The sequence below is a fragment of the Lentinus tigrinus genome (assembly GCF_003813185.1).
Source record: "Lentinus tigrinus ALCF2SS1-7 unplaced genomic scaffold L226scaffold_4, whole genome shotgun sequence".
In the NCBI taxonomy this organism is placed as follows: domain Eukaryota; kingdom Fungi; phylum Basidiomycota; class Agaricomycetes; order Polyporales; family Polyporaceae; genus Lentinus; species Lentinus tigrinus.
Genome location: NW_027137913.1, coordinates 754,449 through 774,397, shown reverse-complemented (window position 1 = coordinate 774,397; position 19,949 = coordinate 754,449). Strand labels below are relative to the sequence as shown.

Here is a 19,949-nt window from a genome sequence, read left to right as displayed (position 1 = left end):
TTGTATCCGACTCGACTTGAGAAGGATATGAAAAGCTTTGAGAGGAGCTGAAGATGATGTGGCACACGAAGAGGAAGAGGCCGCCATGCGCCTTGCACGTCCAGATCGTGCGGGGTAGGTGTGGCGTCAGCGCTTCTCTCTCCCGGCCCGGTCTTGCCGTGATTTTTTGCTGGACGCGCCTGCATGCTTGGACCGCTACCGTTACAGGATCGACAGAACTCAAACTCCTACTCTGCTTGTCGTCTCTGTTACTGTGGCTTGCATTTTCTACCTTGGCTTTACTCTCGGGACTCTAAGCCTTGGTCAATTTTCGAGAAAATGACGACACTAGGCAAAAGGAAGGAGAGAGAGGAAGGGCAGGAGAAGTCGCATGGGTCCGTCATTGCTAGTCTCTAAATCTCTACAACGCGTCTAAAGGGATATCCAGGTCGACACTGTTCGTGTCTAATTTGCCATATACCGCGACTTCCACGGACCTGAAGACACTCTTCTCCGACATTGCTCCAGTACGGACAGCTTTTGTGGTACTCGAGCATGGCACCGGGGTATCGAAGGGCGTCGGCTACGTCTCGTTCGCCATCCGGGAGGATGCCGCCATGGCCATTGACAAGATCAGCAAGGAGGGGATCATACTTGATGGTCGTAGCTTGAGAGTTCAGTGGGCTGGGAGCAAGGTACGCGTGCTCGGCATGTAACACCTCCGGACGTGTGATACGAGCGGACATGCAGAACAAGGACCATGAGCATATTGAAGACGCGCAAGAAAAGCCTGCCAAGACACCCGCAACCCGTCCTCATAAGCCTGCCGGTCCTTCCGATCCCCTTGCCATCCGCACAGTCGTGATCTCTGGTCTTCCGGCTGGAATAGACTCGAAAACGCTATGGAAGAAGGTCCGGAAGCTGCAGGGCGCGGAGAAGGTGGAATGGCCTATAAAGGCGGAGTCTGGGGAGGAGGATGCGAGTGTTGGTGCGTCGATCCGGTCTCAATTTTAGTCGTGCGTATCCCTCACGCTCTGATAATTGTGCAGCCCATGCCACCTTTGAGACCCCCGCAACCGCTTCGGAAGCAGTGAATAAGCTGCACGCGCACGTCTTCAAGGGCTCACTTCTGTCCGCTACCCTGAAGAAGCGGCTGGACGGGTTGGCTAAGGCCGCTGCGGCGAAGAAGGCCAAGGCTCCCACGAAACCGAAGGCTGGCCCCGCGCCCACTCACGCGAGCCGTCTGATCGTTCGCAACTTGCCCTTCGACATCACTGAACAGGACCTACGCGCCATTTTCCTACCACACGGCCCCATCTACTCCGTTCACATACCACTCGCATCTGACGTCAAGCACGAAGACGATGTTAAACCTGAGGAAGGCGAATCCAAACCGTCGCGGCCACGTTCGAAAGGTTTCGCGTTCGTATGGTTCCTGAGCCGGAAGGACGCCGAGAAGGCAATGGAGGCCTGCAATGGTATGACTGTCGAGGCGGGCATGGCAGAGACGCTAGTTTCGGACAAGCAGAAGAAAAAGAAGCAGCGGCGAGAGGAAAAGAAGCAAAAGGCGCAGGAGGGCGAGACCGCGGCCGGTGACGAAGTGGAAGAGGAGCAGGAGGGGCCCGGTAAGAAGAGGACGATCGCGGTGGACTGGGCACTGAGCAAGGACAAGTGGGAGGCGGAGAAGGCGAAGTTGGAGGAGAAACAAGGAGACGGAGACATTGAGATGGGTGAAGGCAGTGAGGAGGAGGATGAGAGCGGAGACGAGAGCAGTAGCGAGGAGAGCGCAGAGAGCGGGAACGAGGACGAGGAAGAGCAGCTCGGGGTGCATGAAGACGGGTCGGACGAGTCAGGAGAGAGCGACTCGGACCGGGAGGATGAGTCCGATGAAGAGGACGAGGACCAAAAGCCCGCAAAGCCTGCTCTCCCAGCTCCGGAAGTCGGTACGACGGTCTTCGTGCGCAACGTACCATTTGAAGCTACCGATGATGAGTTGCGTACATTGTGAGTCCACAGTTGCATCTTGCTTGAAGGTTAGGTCTAACGGTGCGCAGATTCCGAGCCTTCGGTCCGTTGCGGTACGCTCGTATCACAATGGATCATGACAGCTGTCGGTCGAGGGGTACTGGGTTTGTCTGCTTCTGGAACAAGGAAGACGCCGACAAGGCCATCGAGCAGAGCAACATCCTCCGCGCAGAGACCGTAGGAAATGAGCCTGTGGTCGTGAGTCGCGGACTTTTCACGTGTGTTGACGCATACTGAGGCATCCACAGGCAAAGAAGAACCCGTTCAAAATGCCGTCGCTACTGACTCCTGACCCTTCCGCTTCCATTGCTCAAAACCTCGTACTCCACGGCCGCACCCTTGACGTCAGCCGTGCAGTCACCCGCGACGAGGCAAGCAAGCTCAAAGAGGCAGGCGAACGGCAACGCGAGAAGGCGGACAAGCGCAACCTCTATCTTCTCCGCGAAGGCAGTATGTAGCATCCCATGACGCTCTCCTTCTAGTCTTACTGACGCATTCCGCAGTCATCCTTCCGAACACACCAGCCGCGGAGTCGCTCCCTGCGGCCGAAATCGAGAAGCGCACTCAGTCCTTCAATGCCCGCCGAGCTCTCTTACGCTCAAACCCCTCCCTCTTTGTCTCTCGCACGCGTCTCAGCATTCGCCAGCTACCTCTATTTGTGACCGAACGCATGCTGAAACGGCTTGCGATACACGCGATCCGTGCGTTCGAGTCTGAAGTTAAGGCCGAAAAGCGAGAGTCACTCAACAGCGACGAGCTCGCCGAGCCCACTCCCGCCGAGGACGACGAGGACGTCAAGATGGAAGACGATGACGAGGCTTCTCACAAAAAGCGCAAAGGCAAGGACCGCAAGGGCAAGGGCCGTAACACGGGTGTGAAGCAGGCCAAGGTCGTCCGACAGCAGGACCGCGTCGACCCCGTGACGGGCAAAGGGCGGAGCAGGGGCTACGGCTTCCTGGAGCTCGGTACCCATGCCGACGCACTGCGTGTTTTGCGCTGGGCAAACAACAACTTCGCTGTTGGGCGGCTCTTCGAGGAGTGGTGGAAGGCGGAGCTTGAGGACCTCATCGCGGCCGAGAAGCACAAGGACGCTGCGAAGCGAGACGAGACGAGAATCAAGCGAATCCGCGAGGAGATTGAGAAAGGTGTTCCGCCTAAGAGCCGTGGTACGCTGATCGTGGAGTTCTCGATCGAGAACATCCAGGTCGTGCAGCGGCGCGCGACGAGGACAGGTGCGGATGCGGGGAAGGATGGCAAAGGCGGGAGACAGGCGAAAGAATCTAAAAGGGCGAATGACGCCGGTTCGAAGGTCAGTGATCCGGCTGTCTTGCGGTGTTCACTGTTCTCTGACATCGTCATTCAAGGGTGCGGGTGGAGAGAAGAAGGCAAGCCGGAGACAGTCTCTTCTTAATATCAAGAGAGAAGATACGGAAGGTACGGAAGAGCAGCGACCCAAGAAGAAACGTCGAGTCTCCGATCCTCCCAAACCGAGTGCAAAATCTGCCAAGCAGGCGGAGGAGGGGGCATCCCCTTCGAAGGCTGGCAAGCAGGTTGGTTCGCTTATTGGACGGAAGCGGAAAGAGAGAAAGATGAAGAAGGCGCGAGGCAAATAGTCTTTATGATGGAGTGCCGCCGCGGTCGGTTTGTTATTATGCTTGCATTATATACTTCGGCAAGATCACATAAAACGTCACTGTGTGGCCGTCTAGGGTTCAAGAATCTTAGGGCACATGCAGCGTATGGGTACTTTCCCAGGCTAGACCCAAGACAGAGTTGGATCGAGCCACACGTAGATCTGAAACATCTCTATCGCGTCCTTATGGACTGTAATGTAACCCGCAATAAGTCGCAAAGACCGTCCACGCTGTGCCCATGGGTATAAGCTGTTCATTAGAAAGCTTGGGCGACAGCGATGCCTTTGAAGTCGTGCAGGGATGCATTCCTCGGGTAGGCGGGGAAGTGCTGATAGTACAAAGGTCAGTGAGCCGAGAAGTATGTCAAGTAATGATAGAACGCGTACCATAAGCCTGTCAGCGTCGAATGTCCTGGCGGTGCGGGACTCTCCAGACAACGTCCCTGAAGACAACGGTATCTGAACACCGTCTTTGGATATCTGGTCTCTCAAGGACCTCCGTGCATTGAGTGTTGCGAGTAGAGAATTCAGGAATACTGCAATGATGTCAGACCTCAGGATAGGAAAGCTTGAATTGGTGAAACATCTCACATTTCGGCAGGAGGAAGTAGAAGGAAATGTAAATGAATGTGTGCGGCGATGCGGCATACTGTATGGATGGGTCAGTGGTTCAGTGGCTTGAAGTGGAGGAAGGCTCGCTGAAGCTCCTTACAGCGATCAATGCTGCTAACGAACACGCACTACATGAGCCAAACTGCGGTGAGATGACAATGTAACATGAGCTAAATGGATATACTCTTACGTCGTCAAAAGGCATGTGTTGACGCTATACATGATGAGGTTACGGACGACGCCATCGGCTCTAACGTACCATGACGTGTCAGTACGAGTGCAAGATCATTGTTGAATACGTACCTCGTGAAGTTACTCCGTCGCTTGGCCAGAAGCACGCACAACGCGGCAGATATGAGGATATCTGACAACAATACCGTTGACAGCCCAAGATACAGAATCCACTGGCGAACGAGGGGCTGTCAATGAGTAAACAGTCAACAGTTACAGCTATCTGGCACATGCCGAAATTTTCTGCAGGTCGACAAACGTGGTGGACCTGAATCTAAGCGGGAGTTAGCCTCCTGTAAGATGGCTACTTAACATGAGTATACCCACCCGACGATCGGGAACGCTGATATAGAAGGCACCAAGTGAGCGGCAAGAAAGAACAGCATAGGATATGATGACTCACCAAGGCTGCAACCTATTTGAAAGGTTTCAGGTAAGGGATTCAGTGGTGGAATCATTTACGAGGCACTTGCCGAAAGCCAGGAGTGCGGCGCTCGCCTGGAGTGTTGCGCAAGAAGCAAGAAAATGTGTGATCAATGACGAATGGGCTGCAACAACGCACCACTTACCAAACCCGCGAGAGTCGGGATGTGCTGATTACTCACTGTTTCGGTGAGATGTTCGACGTTAGCGGGGCAGATAGCTTTATGTAGATGAACTCACACATCCAGATACGATAACAGAATATCCTGGATCACCGTGCTCGTGGGTTAGCCAACAGTAATAGCGATGGAACTCGGGATGTTTGTCACCCTCTCACTATCCCGTCGCTGACACCCTAGAATTCAGGTATCAAAACAACGAGCGCGTAGACGTAATGATGTAGAGCTCACTGTCACAATTACTTGCGCCTGTGAGGACTCAATGAATCTTCGCGCCGGTTTGTACGAGCTTAAAGTTATGGACACTGACCAGTACACTCCTGCAGGGCCGGTGTAAACATGGGAGCGCACCTCACGCACACACGTTCACGCACCAAGTGGGCTCGAGAAGCGCGATAAAGTTTCCGAAGTCTGTGACAGTGTATTCATACACTGTATGAGAGATAAGGGCCAGATGGAGTGTGTCTAGGAACCTATTCGATGATTGCTGAGAGTGAGTCCATCATAAACTTCATATCTGCAACGCTCACCATAACATCGCCACCTTTAGGATGACATGGATATCATCAGGAATACGAACACATCACACCATTCATGGGATTGACTGACCAAGGTCTTCAATACGGCGGAGTCTTTAGGACTTCGGTTGTAGTATATGAAAGTCTGTAGGGTTGTCAGACCATAGAGGCTTCCCCGAGGTTAGATGATGATTCGAGTTCGGTAGACTTTTTGGAGACGTACCATGCCGCAAGGATGTTGCCTAAGTGTTGGCTCCCCGTCAGCGATATATTCACGTGTATGTGGCATGCGTACAAAAACGTACCTATATAGGCGGCCCCGAGGGTGTTATGGAGGGCGGGGATAGCCATGGTCCACACTCGATAGGGAGGTGCAGGATGAGACGCAGCTCGGACTCCAAAGGCATGCAAGGTCTTGGCTTTATGACTGCGCGCCGACAGTTCTCATGGGGTGGACGCAGAACAGAACCGAGATCGGCTTCTGTGTCCTGATGTGGATGCCTGAGCGCAAAGAGAAGCCATGGCGTGGCACCGCGTTTGACCCGGCGGATATGTTACGGAAGACACCGGCACCGTACGAGCGAGAGACGCAGCACATGCGCGATGCCGTTGGACGTAGGATAAGTAGTACATACTGAAACGACTGTTGGTCTTGTATCGACTGCTCGAGCGAGGTATTGTTGTAAGGCGTGAGTGGCGAGATGCATCACTTGCAGGAGAAGCTGCATTCGCAGGAGGAATGATCGGCGATGTCTTGCGAACAAAGGGCGCTGTTTGGAAGAAACGAACCTCTGACTGGCCCAACAAAGGGTACGAATTTTGTCACGATACTTTCCGGGATAATTTTGAGGGGCGAGGAAATATCTGTGCCCAGAACACCGGGACTCGTGCTACGCACATATCCGGCATGCGGACGCTCGGCTGAAGTATGCCGTCGAGGTTCCATGGGAACTTTCCCAAGCAGTAAATGGAGCAGAATCCTTAGTATGGGAAGTCCATCTGAACGAGTACACATCGTTCATGTGCAGCGCACGCAAGCAGAGCCTAGACGGCAATCGCAATCGGCTCCTCTGTTGTCGAGTAGACGGGGTGCCATGATATCGACTTTGACTCCTGCGATAGGCACATTGTCAGCGGGTCAAAATCGGACGTGGTACCAAGGCACCGTACCTCCTTGACTTCGCCGTGAGGATCGGGATCGGTTTTCGTGTCAGTGATCGTCTGTACCTGTACTTCAAGGTTGAGCTGGATGATGAACATCAACGGTGTGAATCAGAAGTGACAGATAGTCAGCACCCACTTGATCCTCATGGCCGCCACGACTGTGGCTATACGGAGAGCGACTAGAGAATGACATGCGGGAGTTCGATGTCGTCGACAAGGGAATCGACACCATGGCTCCCGAATTAGTTTCCCGAAGTGGTCGTCTTGCATTGAGCGTTGCTAGCAGCGAGTTTAGGAATACTACAGCGGAAATGTCAGCCGTGCGAGCTGGGCAGCTACATATAACTCACGTTTGGGAAGAACAAAGTAGAACGCGATAAAGACGAAGTTGTTGGGCATGTTCGCATACTACGCATCGTGATCAGCATGAGGCAGCAGCCGGACTTGGACAGACTACACACGGTGAGGAGACATAGCATGGCGCATATTCTGGGTTGGGGTACAGAGTCAACAGGCATCAGCATCAGTGTTGCGCACCCGGATCCCATCAAGCTTACGACGTGAGAGCTCCAGTATTGATGCTGTACATGATGAGTACTCGGACCATGGAGTCTGTCCTAAAGTCGCCAAATCAGGAAACATCGCCGAAATAACAAGCCGACGTCATACCTTGAGAACCCCGTCCTGCGCTTGGCCAGTAGCACGCACATTGAGACCGCGATTAGGACGTCCGCTACAACGCCTGAACCGAGGCTGACATAGAGGATATCCTGTCACATAGCTCATAAGAAGCCACGGCAACAGGCCGAGAACGTTGAGCTAACCGAGATCTCAGAGAGGTTGGCGAAGCTGGCGATGCTAAACCTGCAAGAGATCATGTTGGGTGACTGTGATGACGTGAGAAAGAAGTCCACGCACCCCTTGACAGCGAAAGCTACGGAGGTGAGTAATATCAGTAGAGGACGAGATGCAGCAACACGGTACGACTAACCAATGCTTCCACCTGGACGATTAATCAGTCAAGGATTACTTGTTATGGGGCAAACCACTCACTGAAGACGACGAGGGAAGACACAGCCTATCAAAACCTTCAGCGTTATGGGGATTGAGGTTTGATATGCACGACGCTCACGATCGCAAGGCAAAGCATCCAATTCCTATTGCTCACTGTACGTCCGTCAGTCAAAGTCGATGGCCGATGTATCGATAATAGGAATGACATACGTTTCCAAACCCGTTGGCAGAATATTCTGGCGTCGACGGCAGTGAGCGATTACGCTAGCACTATTGACGGTAAACGTACCCTCTGACGGTCCCGTCACTGACGCCCTATGCGTTGACTGTTATGCCAGGAATCAACACAGGTGGTGCTCAACTCACAGTGACAACAATCTGGGACTATAGGGAAAAGCTTTGGCAGAGTCTCGGGTGACAATCGGGTTTCGCCACTCACCAATATGCTCCTATCTCCGAACAGGTGAGCGATAGTGGGAGCCAGTTGTCGATGGGAACACGCACCATGTCGGAATCGTGAGCTCCAACAGATTGGAAAAGTTCGTCACAGCGTAGAAGTACACCGAGTGGGTGATAAGAGCAAGATGCAGACTGTCCAATACCCTACGTACGCTTCAGCGCATCGTTCCTCGGGCCCCCTCAGGCCTAAATGCGACCATCAACGCTCACCATAGGAAGAACACCTGCGACGCGCCATCATCATGGAGTCCGTCCGAGCAGCAATTTACTGTGTACTCACTAGTAGCTTGAGATATGCTGGATCGGATTCGTTACGCTTGTAATAGATGTATGTTTGGACGATAGTGATACCATATAGACTGGAGTTGCCATGAGCGGACATCCTCAACCAGACCGCCGCACATACCATGACGTTGCTATAGTGCCTACATATGCGATATCAATAGCTTGCACGAACGCTGAAGTATGATGGCTCACCCAAAAACGCAGCACCTAATGTATCGTCAAGGGCTAGCCCGGTCATCGTGTATGCGTTGCCTTAGTTGTGAGGGGGTGAACGGAGGGGACATCGCGCGGCTACCCGTCAACTGTCTTTAAGTACTGAGGGGAGACTAGACAGCCAGGAACCCACAGATGGGTATACAGCAGTACCGTGACCTCCGTATCCCCACGCAGAACTGCACGAGGGCTCGGAGTGTCAGGTCTGGGAAGCCGGGAGCGTCGACGTGGAAGTTGCGTGGGCACGGGGATCAACTATGCTCTCCCCCTTCCGAGAATAGGTGGGCTAGAACTGGTATGTCACGTCGGAACAACAGTTTGCCGCATACTGAGGGGCGTAGCTTTGGCACGACGTCAACTGATGTCTGTGCTATAACCTTCCACGATCAGTGAGAGTACTTCACCTACATGGGAAGGTGATACACACCAAGTACTGTCACTCAAAGTGGCATAACATACCATCCCAACGAGATACTATTGGAAACGGCAGTGTCCGAGCACTACGCTCTGCGGTGAGACGAGTTGGGATCTACTTATGAGATGAGAACCGTTCGCGGTCGTAGAGAAGAGTCGCAGGAATTTCACCTCGATATTGTCCCAGGCAACTCATCGCTTATGCCCGAGCGAGTTCCACGGAGGTGCTTCGTATGGCTCCCTTCGCTTCATTCAAGCCTCCAGAGTCACCCCTTGCATCCCCTTGCATCTCTTCCACACGAAGTCTCTCCCTTGTACTTTTACAGACTCCGCCTAAACAGCACGCGTAGGTCTGGACGACCGACTGCACCCACTAGTCAGAACGTCCGGCGGAGCTCATATGTTCCCCTGGCTCTTCTCTGTCGCCGATGACAGCCGCGGAGGCAGTCCTCATCTCCGACTCAGGGGGTGCGCCCAACATTGAAGCGCTGACTCTCGAGCTGCACACCCCCAGTGCTGCGGACGCCCAACGCTCTAAGGCAGCATGGGCGAAGCTTCCGGCACCCCACAGGTACACCTAACCGCCTCCCTCTGAGAGGCTGCGGACACTTCCAAGCATGGCTGGTCCTCGGTAACGGGCGTCCGTCTAATCGAAGGTGCCGAGAGGCCCGCAGCGGCTCCCGCAGGCCACCGGCACCAGAGGCAAGGCTTCTCTGTCGAGGACGTGCAGTGTCGACCGCATAACAGCCGCGAAGCAGTCCACTCGGCGGTACCAGACCTGTAGCGGTTGCACTCCCCGAATGCATGGCGGGAGGGTCGCGATAAGGCCCTGCTCCGAGCCCCCCCCTTCGAAGTGCTGCTGTTCCTGCCAGAGCATGGTGCCGGTGGTCTCTTCGAGCCCGTGAGGAATTCTTTTGGCGCGGAAAGACGTCGGCTTGAGTGCGAGTATCGGAGACGTGGTCTATACAAGAATGGATACATGCGAATGTCCGATGCAGAGTCCCGATGTCCGTGGTCACCTATGGATACAGTACTGATCAGCGGTAGGCAGAGGAGAGTTTAGCCTAAGGGGTGCGTTGGTATATGACACCCCATATGATGACAGCGATGGCGGCCAAAACGTTGACTATGATGGTAGCGATCGCTATGAAGAGAAGTAAATGTTTCTGGAGGTAACGCGACGTGTGAGCGTCACACCGTCGCTGTCATACAACTTGGGACACTGACCTCCCTGTTCTTCCACCTAGTCAGCAGGCGCGTCAGCATGTGTACGCCGGCCATAACCCCTACTGGTGCGACCTACCATCTCCGCTGCGACACGCAGGTATGTCAGTTGACTCTCCGGTAAGAAGTCGGGCTGTGACACACACCTGTCGTACAAGAGCACTGTAGCGAACCTGCGGATAGCGCGCTGTAGTCTTCTTCCTCAATACGTTGCGCTCTTGCTGTCTGTCCGCCACTCTGCGGCCTTCTTCGTCAGTGATAGTAATCAGGACGTCGCCCTCCTCTAAGTCATCCGACGATGACTCTTCGCCCATCTCCACGTCAACATCGGTGGACCGATCCGTGATTGTGACGTCGGAGGTCGGCCGGGAAAGGGGACCGGGAGGGTAGTCGTACCGTCTACACAATACACATGAGACAGAGGACTAGACAAGAGGAGTGAATTGAGCGTACGTGGCCATGGTTGTGACGCAAGGTAGGCAGCTCTCGGCTTTGGTACTCGTAGGAGAAGGTACCGTTGCCAGATATCTCTGCATCCCTTATAGATGACCGTTATCTTCGGCGTTGGCTCAGCGTCGGAACCGCCCCTTGCTCATACACAGGCAGTGTAACGGCATACATGGGCGAAGGTTCTCGGAGGCAGCCCTGAGACACAGGAGGAATAGGTAGCGCGCCCTTCACCGCTCGCTCATCCACGCCATATTTGTAACCTTCAATGGCAGATTAGTTGAACCCAGCTGCGGTGGACAGTCATGTTGACGATGTTCGGCGTGGCCGATCGACAAGTGTCTGTAGTATGTGGCCGTTAGAGGGGGTGAAGCGGGATTGCGTCGTCGATACGAATCCGAGAGGAGGATGGTTCCTGTAATGGTCGACATCGCCACTGTGCCACCAACAGACAGCCGGCGGCTCGTCGGGCTCGAAGGCGTTTCACCGCTGGAACGCTATAACGACCTGCATATGAAATGTGAGTAGATGTTACCGACGCTGACAACTAAGTAGGTGCACAAACCAGGAAGGACGGGTGCTCTCAGGTATAGCGGGCTGTTTCATGAGGACCGGGTTGTGAGTTCCATAGTAAACCTTCCTCAATGCACGCGGCAAAAGGCTCACTATCTCCAACATGACCAGAGATGTGTAAGCTCGGTACCCAAGCGTGAATGGAGCCGGATGGGGGGGCTGCTGGAGAGGCTAGTCCTCCGCTCAGTCATCTGAACTGGTGGCGACCATTCCACCGGTATCCGATTCCTCTTCAGTGTAGCCATCCGCATGGGCAACGTAGAGTTCAGGCTCGTCCTCGAAGTCCATGACCACTTCGGCAGGATCTCTCTGTCGGAAGCGCCAGATGACGGATTGCAGGGACGGGGGCCTGTCCACGGCCTTCCTCGTTATCCTCTCCTCGCAATACTCCTTACTTGAGTACATCATGTCCATGCACGCGTCGCACTCCCCAGACCACATCATACCGTTGCTTTCTGCCAGGGACCTCGCTACCGCCGAGGCCATAGCCGATGGTGAGGACGACCGTTTGAAGATGAATAAGTCGCTTCAATAGCGTCGTATAGTGGCTCTGGATGATTGAGGCTGTGAAGCAAAAGCCGCATATACAAGCAGACGACGTACGGGTAAGCCAACTATCTTCTCGTACACAATCTGTTCTGGCGGGTGGTCCTTGAAAGTGGCGAAACGGCAGATGTTGCACAGGTCACACCAGATGAGGTCCTGAGACATCTTGAAGACGCGCAGGCCATGGAACGCTCCGGCGACCACGGTCAAAGGCATGGGGGACGGCCACGAAATATCGTGCAGTTCAAGCTCTTGTAACTGTGACGCGATGCTGCGAGGGTAATCAAACCGCAAGAGGAGCATAGCGTTGGGATTCGAAGGCTCGAAGTCAACACGCAGCTTGCGGAGCCGATGGAATAGCGTGAGGTTCCACCGCATCACAGGAAGAATCTGAGAGTCTGTTCCCGGTTCGACACAATGTAGCTCTCTATATGTCATGAGTTAGGTCCCTAAAATCGAGCATTTCGCAAAGCCGAGCCCACGTACTTCGTCCAGGTACTAAATTCGGGCCAGGCCTCCAATAGGTCGTTGGGAGAGTGCGTGAAGTACACTTCAAACCATCCCTCTAGAGCGAGCCGTCGACAAGTGCGTGACGTGAGAGTAAGAGGCTCAACCATGCACCAAGGAGCTTTGTGTGACTTTTTTGATACCTCGATTGTGCCATGCTCTTCACGGACTGTTGCCAAGTAGTGAAGGATAATGATTCGCAGAAGCTCAGTAGGAAGACGTGCACTATGAGATAACTCGTTCATGAACCGAGGGGAAGCTTTGGTGACTGACGGTGATGCTGGAGAAGACAGACTATGTAAGGGAAGAGTCTGGCGAGGATGATGGGAGTTGAAGTTAGTGTTCCCAGTACGGGGAAGAACGACGGCGACGAGGGTCGAGGCGGCGGCGAAGGGGCAGAAGGCGACAGCAGTCTGACTCGGAGCGCCGGACCGGGACTTCAAGCGCCCGCCCACGTCCACGTGGTGGTTGTGGCGGGAGGTGCACGAGGCCAGAGCATGCTCCTGCGCCGTCCTGCGGCTGCCTTGTTCATCCTCTGCTGTACCTGCGCGTTTTGTCCGGTTCCCAGGTCACTATTCTTTCAGCTGGCAAGATGAGGTTTGCAGCACCGCGATCATCTTCACCTTCGCCAACACGGAGGTATGTAGAGCGCAACGCGCGCGTGAGTGGCTACAGTTCATGACGTTGGGATGCAGCAACAGACGATATCGGCCCCGGTCAACATTTGGTGTGCCTTCCGAATCGTCATCTGAGGACGAAGGCACATCCGACTCTGAGTCTGGGCACTCGTCATCCGAGGACTCTCTTGGTTACACGTCCGACCCTGAACCACCGTAAGGTCATCTCACGTGCTTTCCCTGACGAACAGCATCTAAACGCGTAATGCAGGAAGCCACAGCGTCAGAAGACTCTTGCTGAGCAATGGCTTATGGAGGATACCCTTGCTGCTGTCCGTCGACGACTCAACCACGTCGATCCATATGAGGAGTGGGAGAAGGAGACGCGACAGGAAGCCTTCGTACGTGCAGTTACCGTCACTTTCACTCCAGCGAGGCTCAATGGAAACTCTAGCGCGTTGCTAGGAAGAAGCATGCTTTGGATTCCATCCAGCAGAAGAAGGCTCGAAGCGAGCGGCGTGCCCAACACGATGAGCGTCAGGCTGCCCTCCACGAGCAGCAATTGAAGGAAGTCGAGGCGCAGCTGGCCGCCATGAACTTGCAGAAGAAGCGAGAGGAGGATCAACTGCGGGCCCAGTGGAAGGAACGAGACAAGCAGCTCTGGCAACGCATCGACGCGGTGATAAAGGTCGAAGAGGAACGCTTGCGGGCGAAGCAGGAAGCAGAGCGCAAGAAGCGGGAAGAGGAGGAGAGGATAAAGCGTGAGGCGGAGGAGAAGAAACGACAGGAAGAGGAAAAGAAACGGAAAGAGGAGGAAGAGAAACGAAGGCAGCAAGAGCAGGAGGCGGAGGAGAAGCGCAAGCAGCTCGAGGCAGAGCGGGAGCGAGAACAGCGTGACCGCGCAGATGAGAAGGAGCGTCAAGCCCTTGGCTTCACCACCGCGTTTGAGGATTGGAAGCGCGCCAGGGAGACTCTGAAGGTATGTGCTCTGCTGGTTGGGAATGGCCACGAGACTCAACCCCACAACCTGTGTAGGCTATCAAGAGTGGGCCTATGAAAGTGGTCAAGAGCGACAAAACCTTGAAGTCCATCTGGAGTGCTGGTCGTCGCGCGATTACGCCAAAGATTGGGCAGCTCACAAATGATACAAACGCTATCATGCGAATTGTGAGTCCACAATGTGCTCCTCAAGACTGTGTCTCATGTTTCCACAGTCGCACGAGATTGTATCCATCGTTCGACCGGCACAACCACACCCACCACCGGTCTACATCGCGCTTCTTTCTTCGCTCGCCAAAGCCATTCTTCTCCAGGCAGAGACCGAGGTCACCGCTGAGAAGAAGAGCGCTATTCCCCTCGCCCAAGTCGCCACAAACCTTCTCATGGCGCTGGAAGGTTTCGCGGACATCTTCTGGGCGAAGCTCTGCCAACGATCAGGTGGCTGGCCCGTACCCATCGTGGTCCCCTCCACAGACACAGACGGCGTTGCATTCACGGAAGAGACCAGGCGTAAGGCACTTGGCTATCGCGACGCGGAGGAAACCACAGCGGACTACACCGGGCGCGTATCGGGCATGATGCGAGTCTACTTCCACATTCTCGTGGCGCCCGTGAACCAGCCCCTCGATCCGATCGTGAGGCTGCCTCGGTATTGGACGTTCTTCTCGCGGATGCTCAAGGAGCCGCAGCTACTCGAGAGCCCGGTCGCACCGCAAGTGATATACAGTAAGTGTCAACTCTTTCGTTCATCGCGCCGATGCAGTGCCTCAGGTAGAGCTTCGAGCGTGCTCACGGGGGCCCTCATGAGGTTAGCGGTGACCTCTGAATGCCATGTAGAGTTTATGTGGCACCGTTGGTGTGTAAGGGCATCTGATATGCAGCAGAACCCTTGCTCGGAAACGGCTGCTGCTCCAAACTTCTCTTCACGGCCCTGCATCGTGTTGCAAATGTGGATGTTTCCTCACACTGACAACTTTCTTAACAGCCGCATTAGACGTCGGTGGCCTCCTCGCGCGCGAAGTGTGGGGCCAGCAATGGGTTAGGTTACTTGCGCTCCTGTACGAGGGTGTTACGGTGGGCTACCATGGACTAGAAGGCCGCCTCATCGGCGGGCAGACACCAGAGGGCATCGCAGCTCGGGTTAGAGTTCAGCTGGAGGTAGAGCGTATCATGAGCGCGTCTTGAGCTGGCAGTTGCGATCTGCACAACCTTTCACGACCGTTGACGATCTCTCATCTCCCTCCCTACCCCGTGATAGATATTGTACTCGCGCATTGTATTTGTACAGCATCATCTATGTAGTGCCAATCTGCATGCCATCGGACCTCGTTCGCGACGCACAACCTCGTCGAAGGCCCCGATCCACGCCATTCCAGCCCATCATTGGGAAGACTGCGGGGCAATGCGGCATGGTGGGTGCATCACGTGATTGGAGTGCATTCTGCGCGTTGCGGGATCTGGTCGCGCTTGTCTTTCTCCCCTCTCGATTACCTTCCTTGCTCGGACACCCACCTTACCCTGTAAACTATCACCAACGCTTACCACTGTCACTCGTTTGCTGTATATGTCACCATGGCCGCCGGTAGCAACGGCCACAGACCCTCCGGCTCCGTCTCGCAGGCGCAGAACCACAAGGCCCAGCTCGCGAGCGCGTACAACGAGTTGGGCAAGGAGCTCTCCTCGCAGAAGATCAGAGTCGTAGGAAATTATACTCTTGGGAAGGTCATAGGAGAAGGTGCGCAGGGGGCTCCACTACTTGCCTTCTGTTCGTCTCACTCGCTGGGCAGGGACGTACGGGAAGGTGCGCTTGGGTACCCACCGTCTCACCGGCACCCGTGTCGCTATCAAGCAGATTCCGAAGGCCATGTCCGCCGCGCTCACCAGGGAGATCCATCACCACCGCCAGCTGCACCATCCTCATGTTACCCAACTCTATGAAGTCATCGCCACCGAGTCTAGCATCTGGCTCGTCACGGAGCTGTGCTCTGGCGGGGAACTCTTTGACTACCTTGCAGAGAAGGGCCGGCTAAGCGAGGAGGAGACGCGCATTCTGTTCGGGCAGCTCTGTCTCGCTGTGGCGTATGTGCACGAGAAGGGGATCGTCCATCGTGACCTCAAGCTGGAGAACGTGCTGCTGGACGAGCGGTGTAGGGTAAAGCTCGGTGACTTTGGTTTCACGCGCGAGTTCGAAAAGGGTTCCTTGCTGGAGACATTCTGTGGGACGACAGGCTACGCAGCGCCGGAGATGCTGATGGCCAAGAAGTATCTTGGTCCAGGTGCGTCGCGATGTTGTGCACGCGATTGTCGGACAGAGCGTCTCATTCCGCTGTAGAGGTGGATGTCTGGTCCCTTGGGGTGATACTATACACTCTCCTGACCGGTACGCTTCCCTTTGATGACGACGATGAGAGCGTCATGAAGGAGAAGGTCATCAAAGGCGTTTATGAGGATCCAGAATGGCTCTCAGATGGTGCGTCCAGAGTGTTGAGTATTCGAGGCATCAAGAGCTCACGTTTCTCACAGAGGCGAGAGATCTGATGGCCAACATCCTTGAAGTGGACCCCACAAAACGACTTACTATTGCCCAAATCCTGACGCATGCCTGGTTCACATCCGGCAGCAAGCATGCAAATCGGGCCTCCATGCAGAGCACAGTTCCTAATCCTTCCCGGCCATGCTCCCCTTCTCAGCTGCAGACTTCGACCGCCATGTACCCGCAACCCCCTTCTGCTTCCACTGCTTCCGATGCGACATTCCATTCCGCTTCCTCGGAGTTTGCATCTTCTACGCCCACGACCCCTGATGACAAGCCATCTAATGATCTCACCTCCGACTCGCAGAGCACTCTCAAGAAGCTGACTGCGAATTCGATATATGCCAATGGCAACAAGTCTCATCCCGACCAAATACCAGAGGAGAGTGAGAGCCCGGCTAACGACTCCACACCCTCACGGCCCTCCATCGCTCGCACGGATAGCAATTCTAAGGTACCCCCAGCGTACCCGACGCGAACCCCCGCCCGGACGAAGCGCCGCTCTGTCTCCTCGACGCTCTCCGAACGGGATCCGAACTCGTTCGAGAAGTCGAATGTCCCTCAGCCCCCTCAGGACTTCTCTTCCTTGCTTCATACCCCTGCACCCCTGATCTTCTCTACCCCTCTTGAGCGGGATTTGCTGAACTCTATGAGCGCGCTTGGACTTGACACTGGCCAGATTGTGCATTCAGTTCTCACCGATGCATGTGACGCGACAGGCGCTCTCTGGTGGATGCTCAAGCGCAAGACAGAGCGGAAGGCGTTGGAGGAGGCCAAGAACCCACCTGCGGAGCAAGCTGCACAGACCCCGGAGGAACGTCCCGCTTCCACTGAAGCTCCCGTGGAGGAGAAGCCATTGCCTCCTGAGCCCCGACGCGACAAGTCTCATGGACGGTCTTCCCAGCGCCGTACACATACGGATGAGGGCCAGCCCACCTCCATTGGCCGGTCCAAGGAGACCCCGTCGCGTGCACCTATACCTCCAGCCTTGATGCCGACACATTCGGCTCCAGAGCTCCAGTTGATCCCCGCGACCCCTACTGTTAGTACCAAGAGAGCTGCCACTCCGCCCCGTGCGCCGTCGCCTACCAACCCTCTACTCTCCCCGACACCTTCTACTTCAGAGTCTCTTGCGAAGTCCACGCCGACCACCCCGAGCAGTTCGAACCAGGGTTCGAAGGGTCGCAAGAACCGCGCTGGAAGTGTCAGCATCATGCAGCGAGCGACGACTGCCCTCGAGGCTGCTGGGCTTGTGCGCAAAAAGTCCGCCGAGGCCGTGCGGGAGGAGAAGGAGCGGCGCGAGAGGGAGGAGAAGGAGAAGCAGGCGCAGAAGAATGCAAGCAGCGAAGAGTCACGGACCTCGCACGGGAGCGGCTCTGGGAAGCTCATCAAGACGCCGCCGATGCGTGCTGTGAAGGATGCCGCGCTGTCGTCCACTCCACCGCCTACTGAACTGAACGCATCTCAGGGCCAGGTTGGCTCTCCGTGGGTGCTGGCGGGCAAGCAGTCCCCGCCGCCAGATACCGGCTCCCCGGCGGATACCCTCACTTCGCTGCCGCATATACCGACGCGGGGGAGCAAGGTCGGCTCTGGGCATCGCAACCGCGCAAGCCTGTTGTCGACTTTCCAGCGATGGTTCAGGGAGGACCCGAAGGGCAAGCGGAAAGAAGATCCTGCTGCGCACGCGCTGGCGCAGACAAGCTCGCTCAACAGCACCGGGTCGAGTCCTGTATCTCTGAGACACCGGGGCACCTTCAAAGGTCGTCCTGCTGGTCGTGGCAAGGCTGTGGGCGGGCGCAACAAGACGTCGCGTGCCAAACGCGCGTCCGTATCCTCTCGCCGGTCAAGTAGCGTCAACTCGCGCCGCTCTTCTGCGTCGATGCAATATGCTGTGCTCGAATCCCCACCATACTCGGCGTCGGTGTCGCGCCAACGGAGTGACCCCAGTCGGCGGGCTTCGTTCGGAAGCCATACCCCGAACTCAGAGCTGGAGGAGTTCATGTCCCGCCCAAGTTCTATACACAGTTTCATCAACCACCCACGCCATCGCAAATCGCCATCAGCCAGCTCCGCAGGTTCGTTCTATGTCGGACGCACGGCCTCGCCGCTACCCAAGAACCATCGCCGCGCGGGCTCGGGATCGTCGACTCGTGTCGTGCGACAAATTCAGATGACCCCGACCGGCGGCAAGGCGTCGGCATCGGCGTCGCATCTGCGCTCGAACTCAGCGTCGTCTGCGCAGTCGTTGCACTCGTCTCGGCCAGGGTCGCTCTATGACCTCTCGGAGACCGACAGCAGGCGGAACAGCTCGCCGAACAAAGCCGCCATGCGCCGGTCGCTCGACGAGACGCCGCGTCGGGCGTACAGCCCCGCGACGTTTGTCGCGCACAAACGGCAGACGCCATTTTCGAACGGGGGCGGGAACGGATACCTCAACTCGCTCGGCCGGTCGAGCTGGAAGAAGTCGTGGGGCCTCGAGCCCCCCGGGTGGCAGACGCGCACGGCGCACCCCGCGGTGGAAGTGCTTGCTGTCTACCCTGCCCCAGAGGTTCCCGGGATCCGCGACGTGTTCTCTGGGAGGCAATCGCTCAGCATGGGTGACGAGTCCGACTGGGTGGACGAGGAGGACGAGAGCCCGGCGTATGTCGGCGGGCTTGGACAGATGCCCTCGTCGGCGAGCAGCACGATCACAACATTCGCGCAGGCCGAAACTCCTTTGCTCACGCCGCCTCCACGCAGCGCTCCTGCCCGCACTGGAGGCACGGCAACGGGCAAGCGCAGCGTGCCGGGGATGGCGAGCCTCTCTATAGGGACCCATGGTCCACGAGCTGGACGCGGGAAGGCGAACCGCTCTCCTGCGGGGCGCAGCTCGCCGCTCCCGAGCGAGTCGGTGTTCGACGCGTCCGAGACGCGAGGCGCGCGGCGGCAGCTGCCTACTGGTCGGGCGGGGCCGGCCTTCCGCGGGATCCAGGAGGAGGACGAGGGCGAGGAGGAGTAAGTCACAGTGTTTGAACATCGCGCTCGGATGGGATATATCGGACAATTGGTGTACGTAGACGGATTTCTTCTGTGATTCTCTATCGTTATCCTTACGTTCTTAGTCTGCTCGCTCGCTATGGCTACGTGTCTTTTCTGGTCCTTGGTAACAGTGTGCAGTTTGCGATTCTGTCTGCTAACTTGATACCCTTGTATGTTTTAGCGTTCGGTACATGCTCGTTGGGTATATCTAGCGTTTTCGATACTACCGCGGCGAATGTCGCATGGCATCTCGGGCGTATGCGTAAACACGCGGCCTGTGGTCTGTTACTTAACCTTGCAAGTTGAAGATGGCAGATACATGAGGCTTGCGCGCTC

The 19,949-nt window shown here is 55.9% G+C and overlaps 7 protein-coding genes across 7 annotated transcripts; 3 read left to right on the top strand and 4 right to left on the bottom strand.

Moving 5' to 3' along the window:
- Positions 1 to 318: 318 nt before the first annotated feature.
- L226DRAFT_456523 (RNA-binding domain-containing protein) lies at positions 319 to 3,617 on the top strand (the record flags this gene model as incomplete). The annotated part of the gene is made up of 8 exons (XM_067675303.1): positions 319 to 374; positions 428 to 674; positions 730 to 967; positions 1,029 to 1,983; positions 2,034 to 2,202; positions 2,253 to 2,454; positions 2,508 to 3,313; positions 3,384 to 3,617. 8 exons carry the CDS (start codon positions 319 to 321, stop codon positions 3,615 to 3,617), a joined length of 2,907 nt encoding a protein of 968 aa, XP_067539703.1.
- A 679-nt stretch (positions 3,618 to 4,296) lies between these two features.
- L226DRAFT_241453 (uncharacterized protein) lies at positions 4,297 to 6,145 on the bottom strand. The gene is made up of 16 exons (XM_067673173.1): positions 5,906 to 6,145; positions 5,824 to 5,842; positions 5,692 to 5,770; positions 5,613 to 5,626; positions 5,457 to 5,555; positions 5,393 to 5,402; positions 5,314 to 5,331; positions 5,233 to 5,258; positions 5,144 to 5,169; positions 5,050 to 5,084; positions 4,943 to 4,978; positions 4,808 to 4,823; positions 4,715 to 4,754; positions 4,553 to 4,653; positions 4,440 to 4,499; positions 4,297 to 4,377 (listed from the first exon to the last, which is right to left on the bottom strand). The coding sequence occupies exons 1-15, from the start codon at positions 5,949 to 5,951 to the stop codon at positions 4,444 to 4,446; spliced, it is 621 nt and encodes a 206-aa protein (XP_067539702.1). The 5' UTR covers positions 5,952 to 6,145; the 3' UTR covers positions 4,297 to 4,377; positions 4,440 to 4,443.
- Positions 6,146 to 6,266: 121 nt separating this feature from the next.
- L226DRAFT_530957 (uncharacterized protein) lies at positions 6,267 to 8,804 on the bottom strand. The gene is made up of 22 exons (XM_067679976.1): positions 8,715 to 8,804; positions 8,644 to 8,662; positions 8,518 to 8,596; positions 8,448 to 8,461; positions 8,283 to 8,381; positions 8,218 to 8,227; positions 8,145 to 8,162; positions 8,068 to 8,093; positions 7,989 to 8,014; positions 7,897 to 7,931; positions 7,818 to 7,842; positions 7,756 to 7,767; positions 7,683 to 7,698; positions 7,589 to 7,628; positions 7,434 to 7,534; positions 7,322 to 7,381; positions 7,226 to 7,253; positions 7,115 to 7,172; positions 6,901 to 7,064; positions 6,771 to 6,845; positions 6,390 to 6,713; positions 6,267 to 6,322 (listed from the first exon to the last, which is right to left on the bottom strand). The coding sequence occupies exons 1-21, from the start codon at positions 8,758 to 8,760 to the stop codon at positions 6,645 to 6,647; spliced, it is 1,020 nt and encodes a 339-aa protein (XP_067539701.1). The 5' UTR covers positions 8,761 to 8,804; the 3' UTR covers positions 6,267 to 6,322; positions 6,390 to 6,644.
- Positions 8,805 to 10,074: 1,270 nt separating this feature from the next.
- L226DRAFT_241303 (uncharacterized protein) lies at positions 10,075 to 11,068 on the bottom strand. The gene is made up of 5 exons (XM_067673172.1): positions 10,827 to 11,068; positions 10,520 to 10,772; positions 10,453 to 10,460; positions 10,377 to 10,392; positions 10,075 to 10,315 (listed from the first exon to the last, which is right to left on the bottom strand). Exons 1-5 carry the CDS (start codon positions 10,907 to 10,909, stop codon positions 10,214 to 10,216), a joined length of 462 nt encoding a protein of 153 aa, XP_067539700.1. The 5' UTR covers positions 10,910 to 11,068; the 3' UTR covers positions 10,075 to 10,213.
- Positions 11,069 to 11,576: 508 nt separating this feature from the next.
- Positions 11,577 to 12,691, bottom strand: L226DRAFT_543281 (uncharacterized protein; the record flags this gene model as incomplete). Its single annotated transcript, XM_067682189.1, is given in 4 exon segments — positions 11,577 to 11,848; positions 11,868 to 11,943; positions 11,997 to 12,366; positions 12,426 to 12,691. 4 exon segments carry the CDS (start codon positions 12,689 to 12,691, stop codon positions 11,577 to 11,579), a joined length of 984 nt encoding a protein of 327 aa, XP_067539699.1.
- A 276-nt stretch (positions 12,692 to 12,967) lies between these two features.
- L226DRAFT_501620 (uncharacterized protein) lies at positions 12,968 to 15,390 on the top strand. Its single transcript, XM_067677841.1, has 7 exons — positions 12,968 to 13,085; positions 13,142 to 13,279; positions 13,335 to 13,464; positions 13,518 to 14,042; positions 14,099 to 14,230; positions 14,278 to 14,788; positions 15,048 to 15,390. The coding sequence occupies exons 1-7, from the start codon at positions 13,039 to 13,041 to the stop codon at positions 15,245 to 15,247; spliced, it is 1,683 nt and encodes a 560-aa protein (XP_067539698.1). The 5' UTR covers positions 12,968 to 13,038; the 3' UTR covers positions 15,248 to 15,390.
- Positions 15,391 to 15,542: 152 nt separating this feature from the next.
- On the top strand, positions 15,543 to 19,893 carry L226DRAFT_530954 (Pkinase-domain-containing protein). Its single transcript, XM_067679975.1, has 4 exons — positions 15,543 to 15,797; positions 15,850 to 16,338; positions 16,395 to 16,532; positions 16,586 to 19,893. The coding sequence occupies exons 1-4, from the start codon at positions 15,635 to 15,637 to the stop codon at positions 19,591 to 19,593; spliced, it is 3,798 nt and encodes a 1,265-aa protein (XP_067539697.1). The 5' UTR covers positions 15,543 to 15,634; the 3' UTR covers positions 19,594 to 19,893.
- Positions 19,894 to 19,949: the final 56 nt, after the last annotated feature.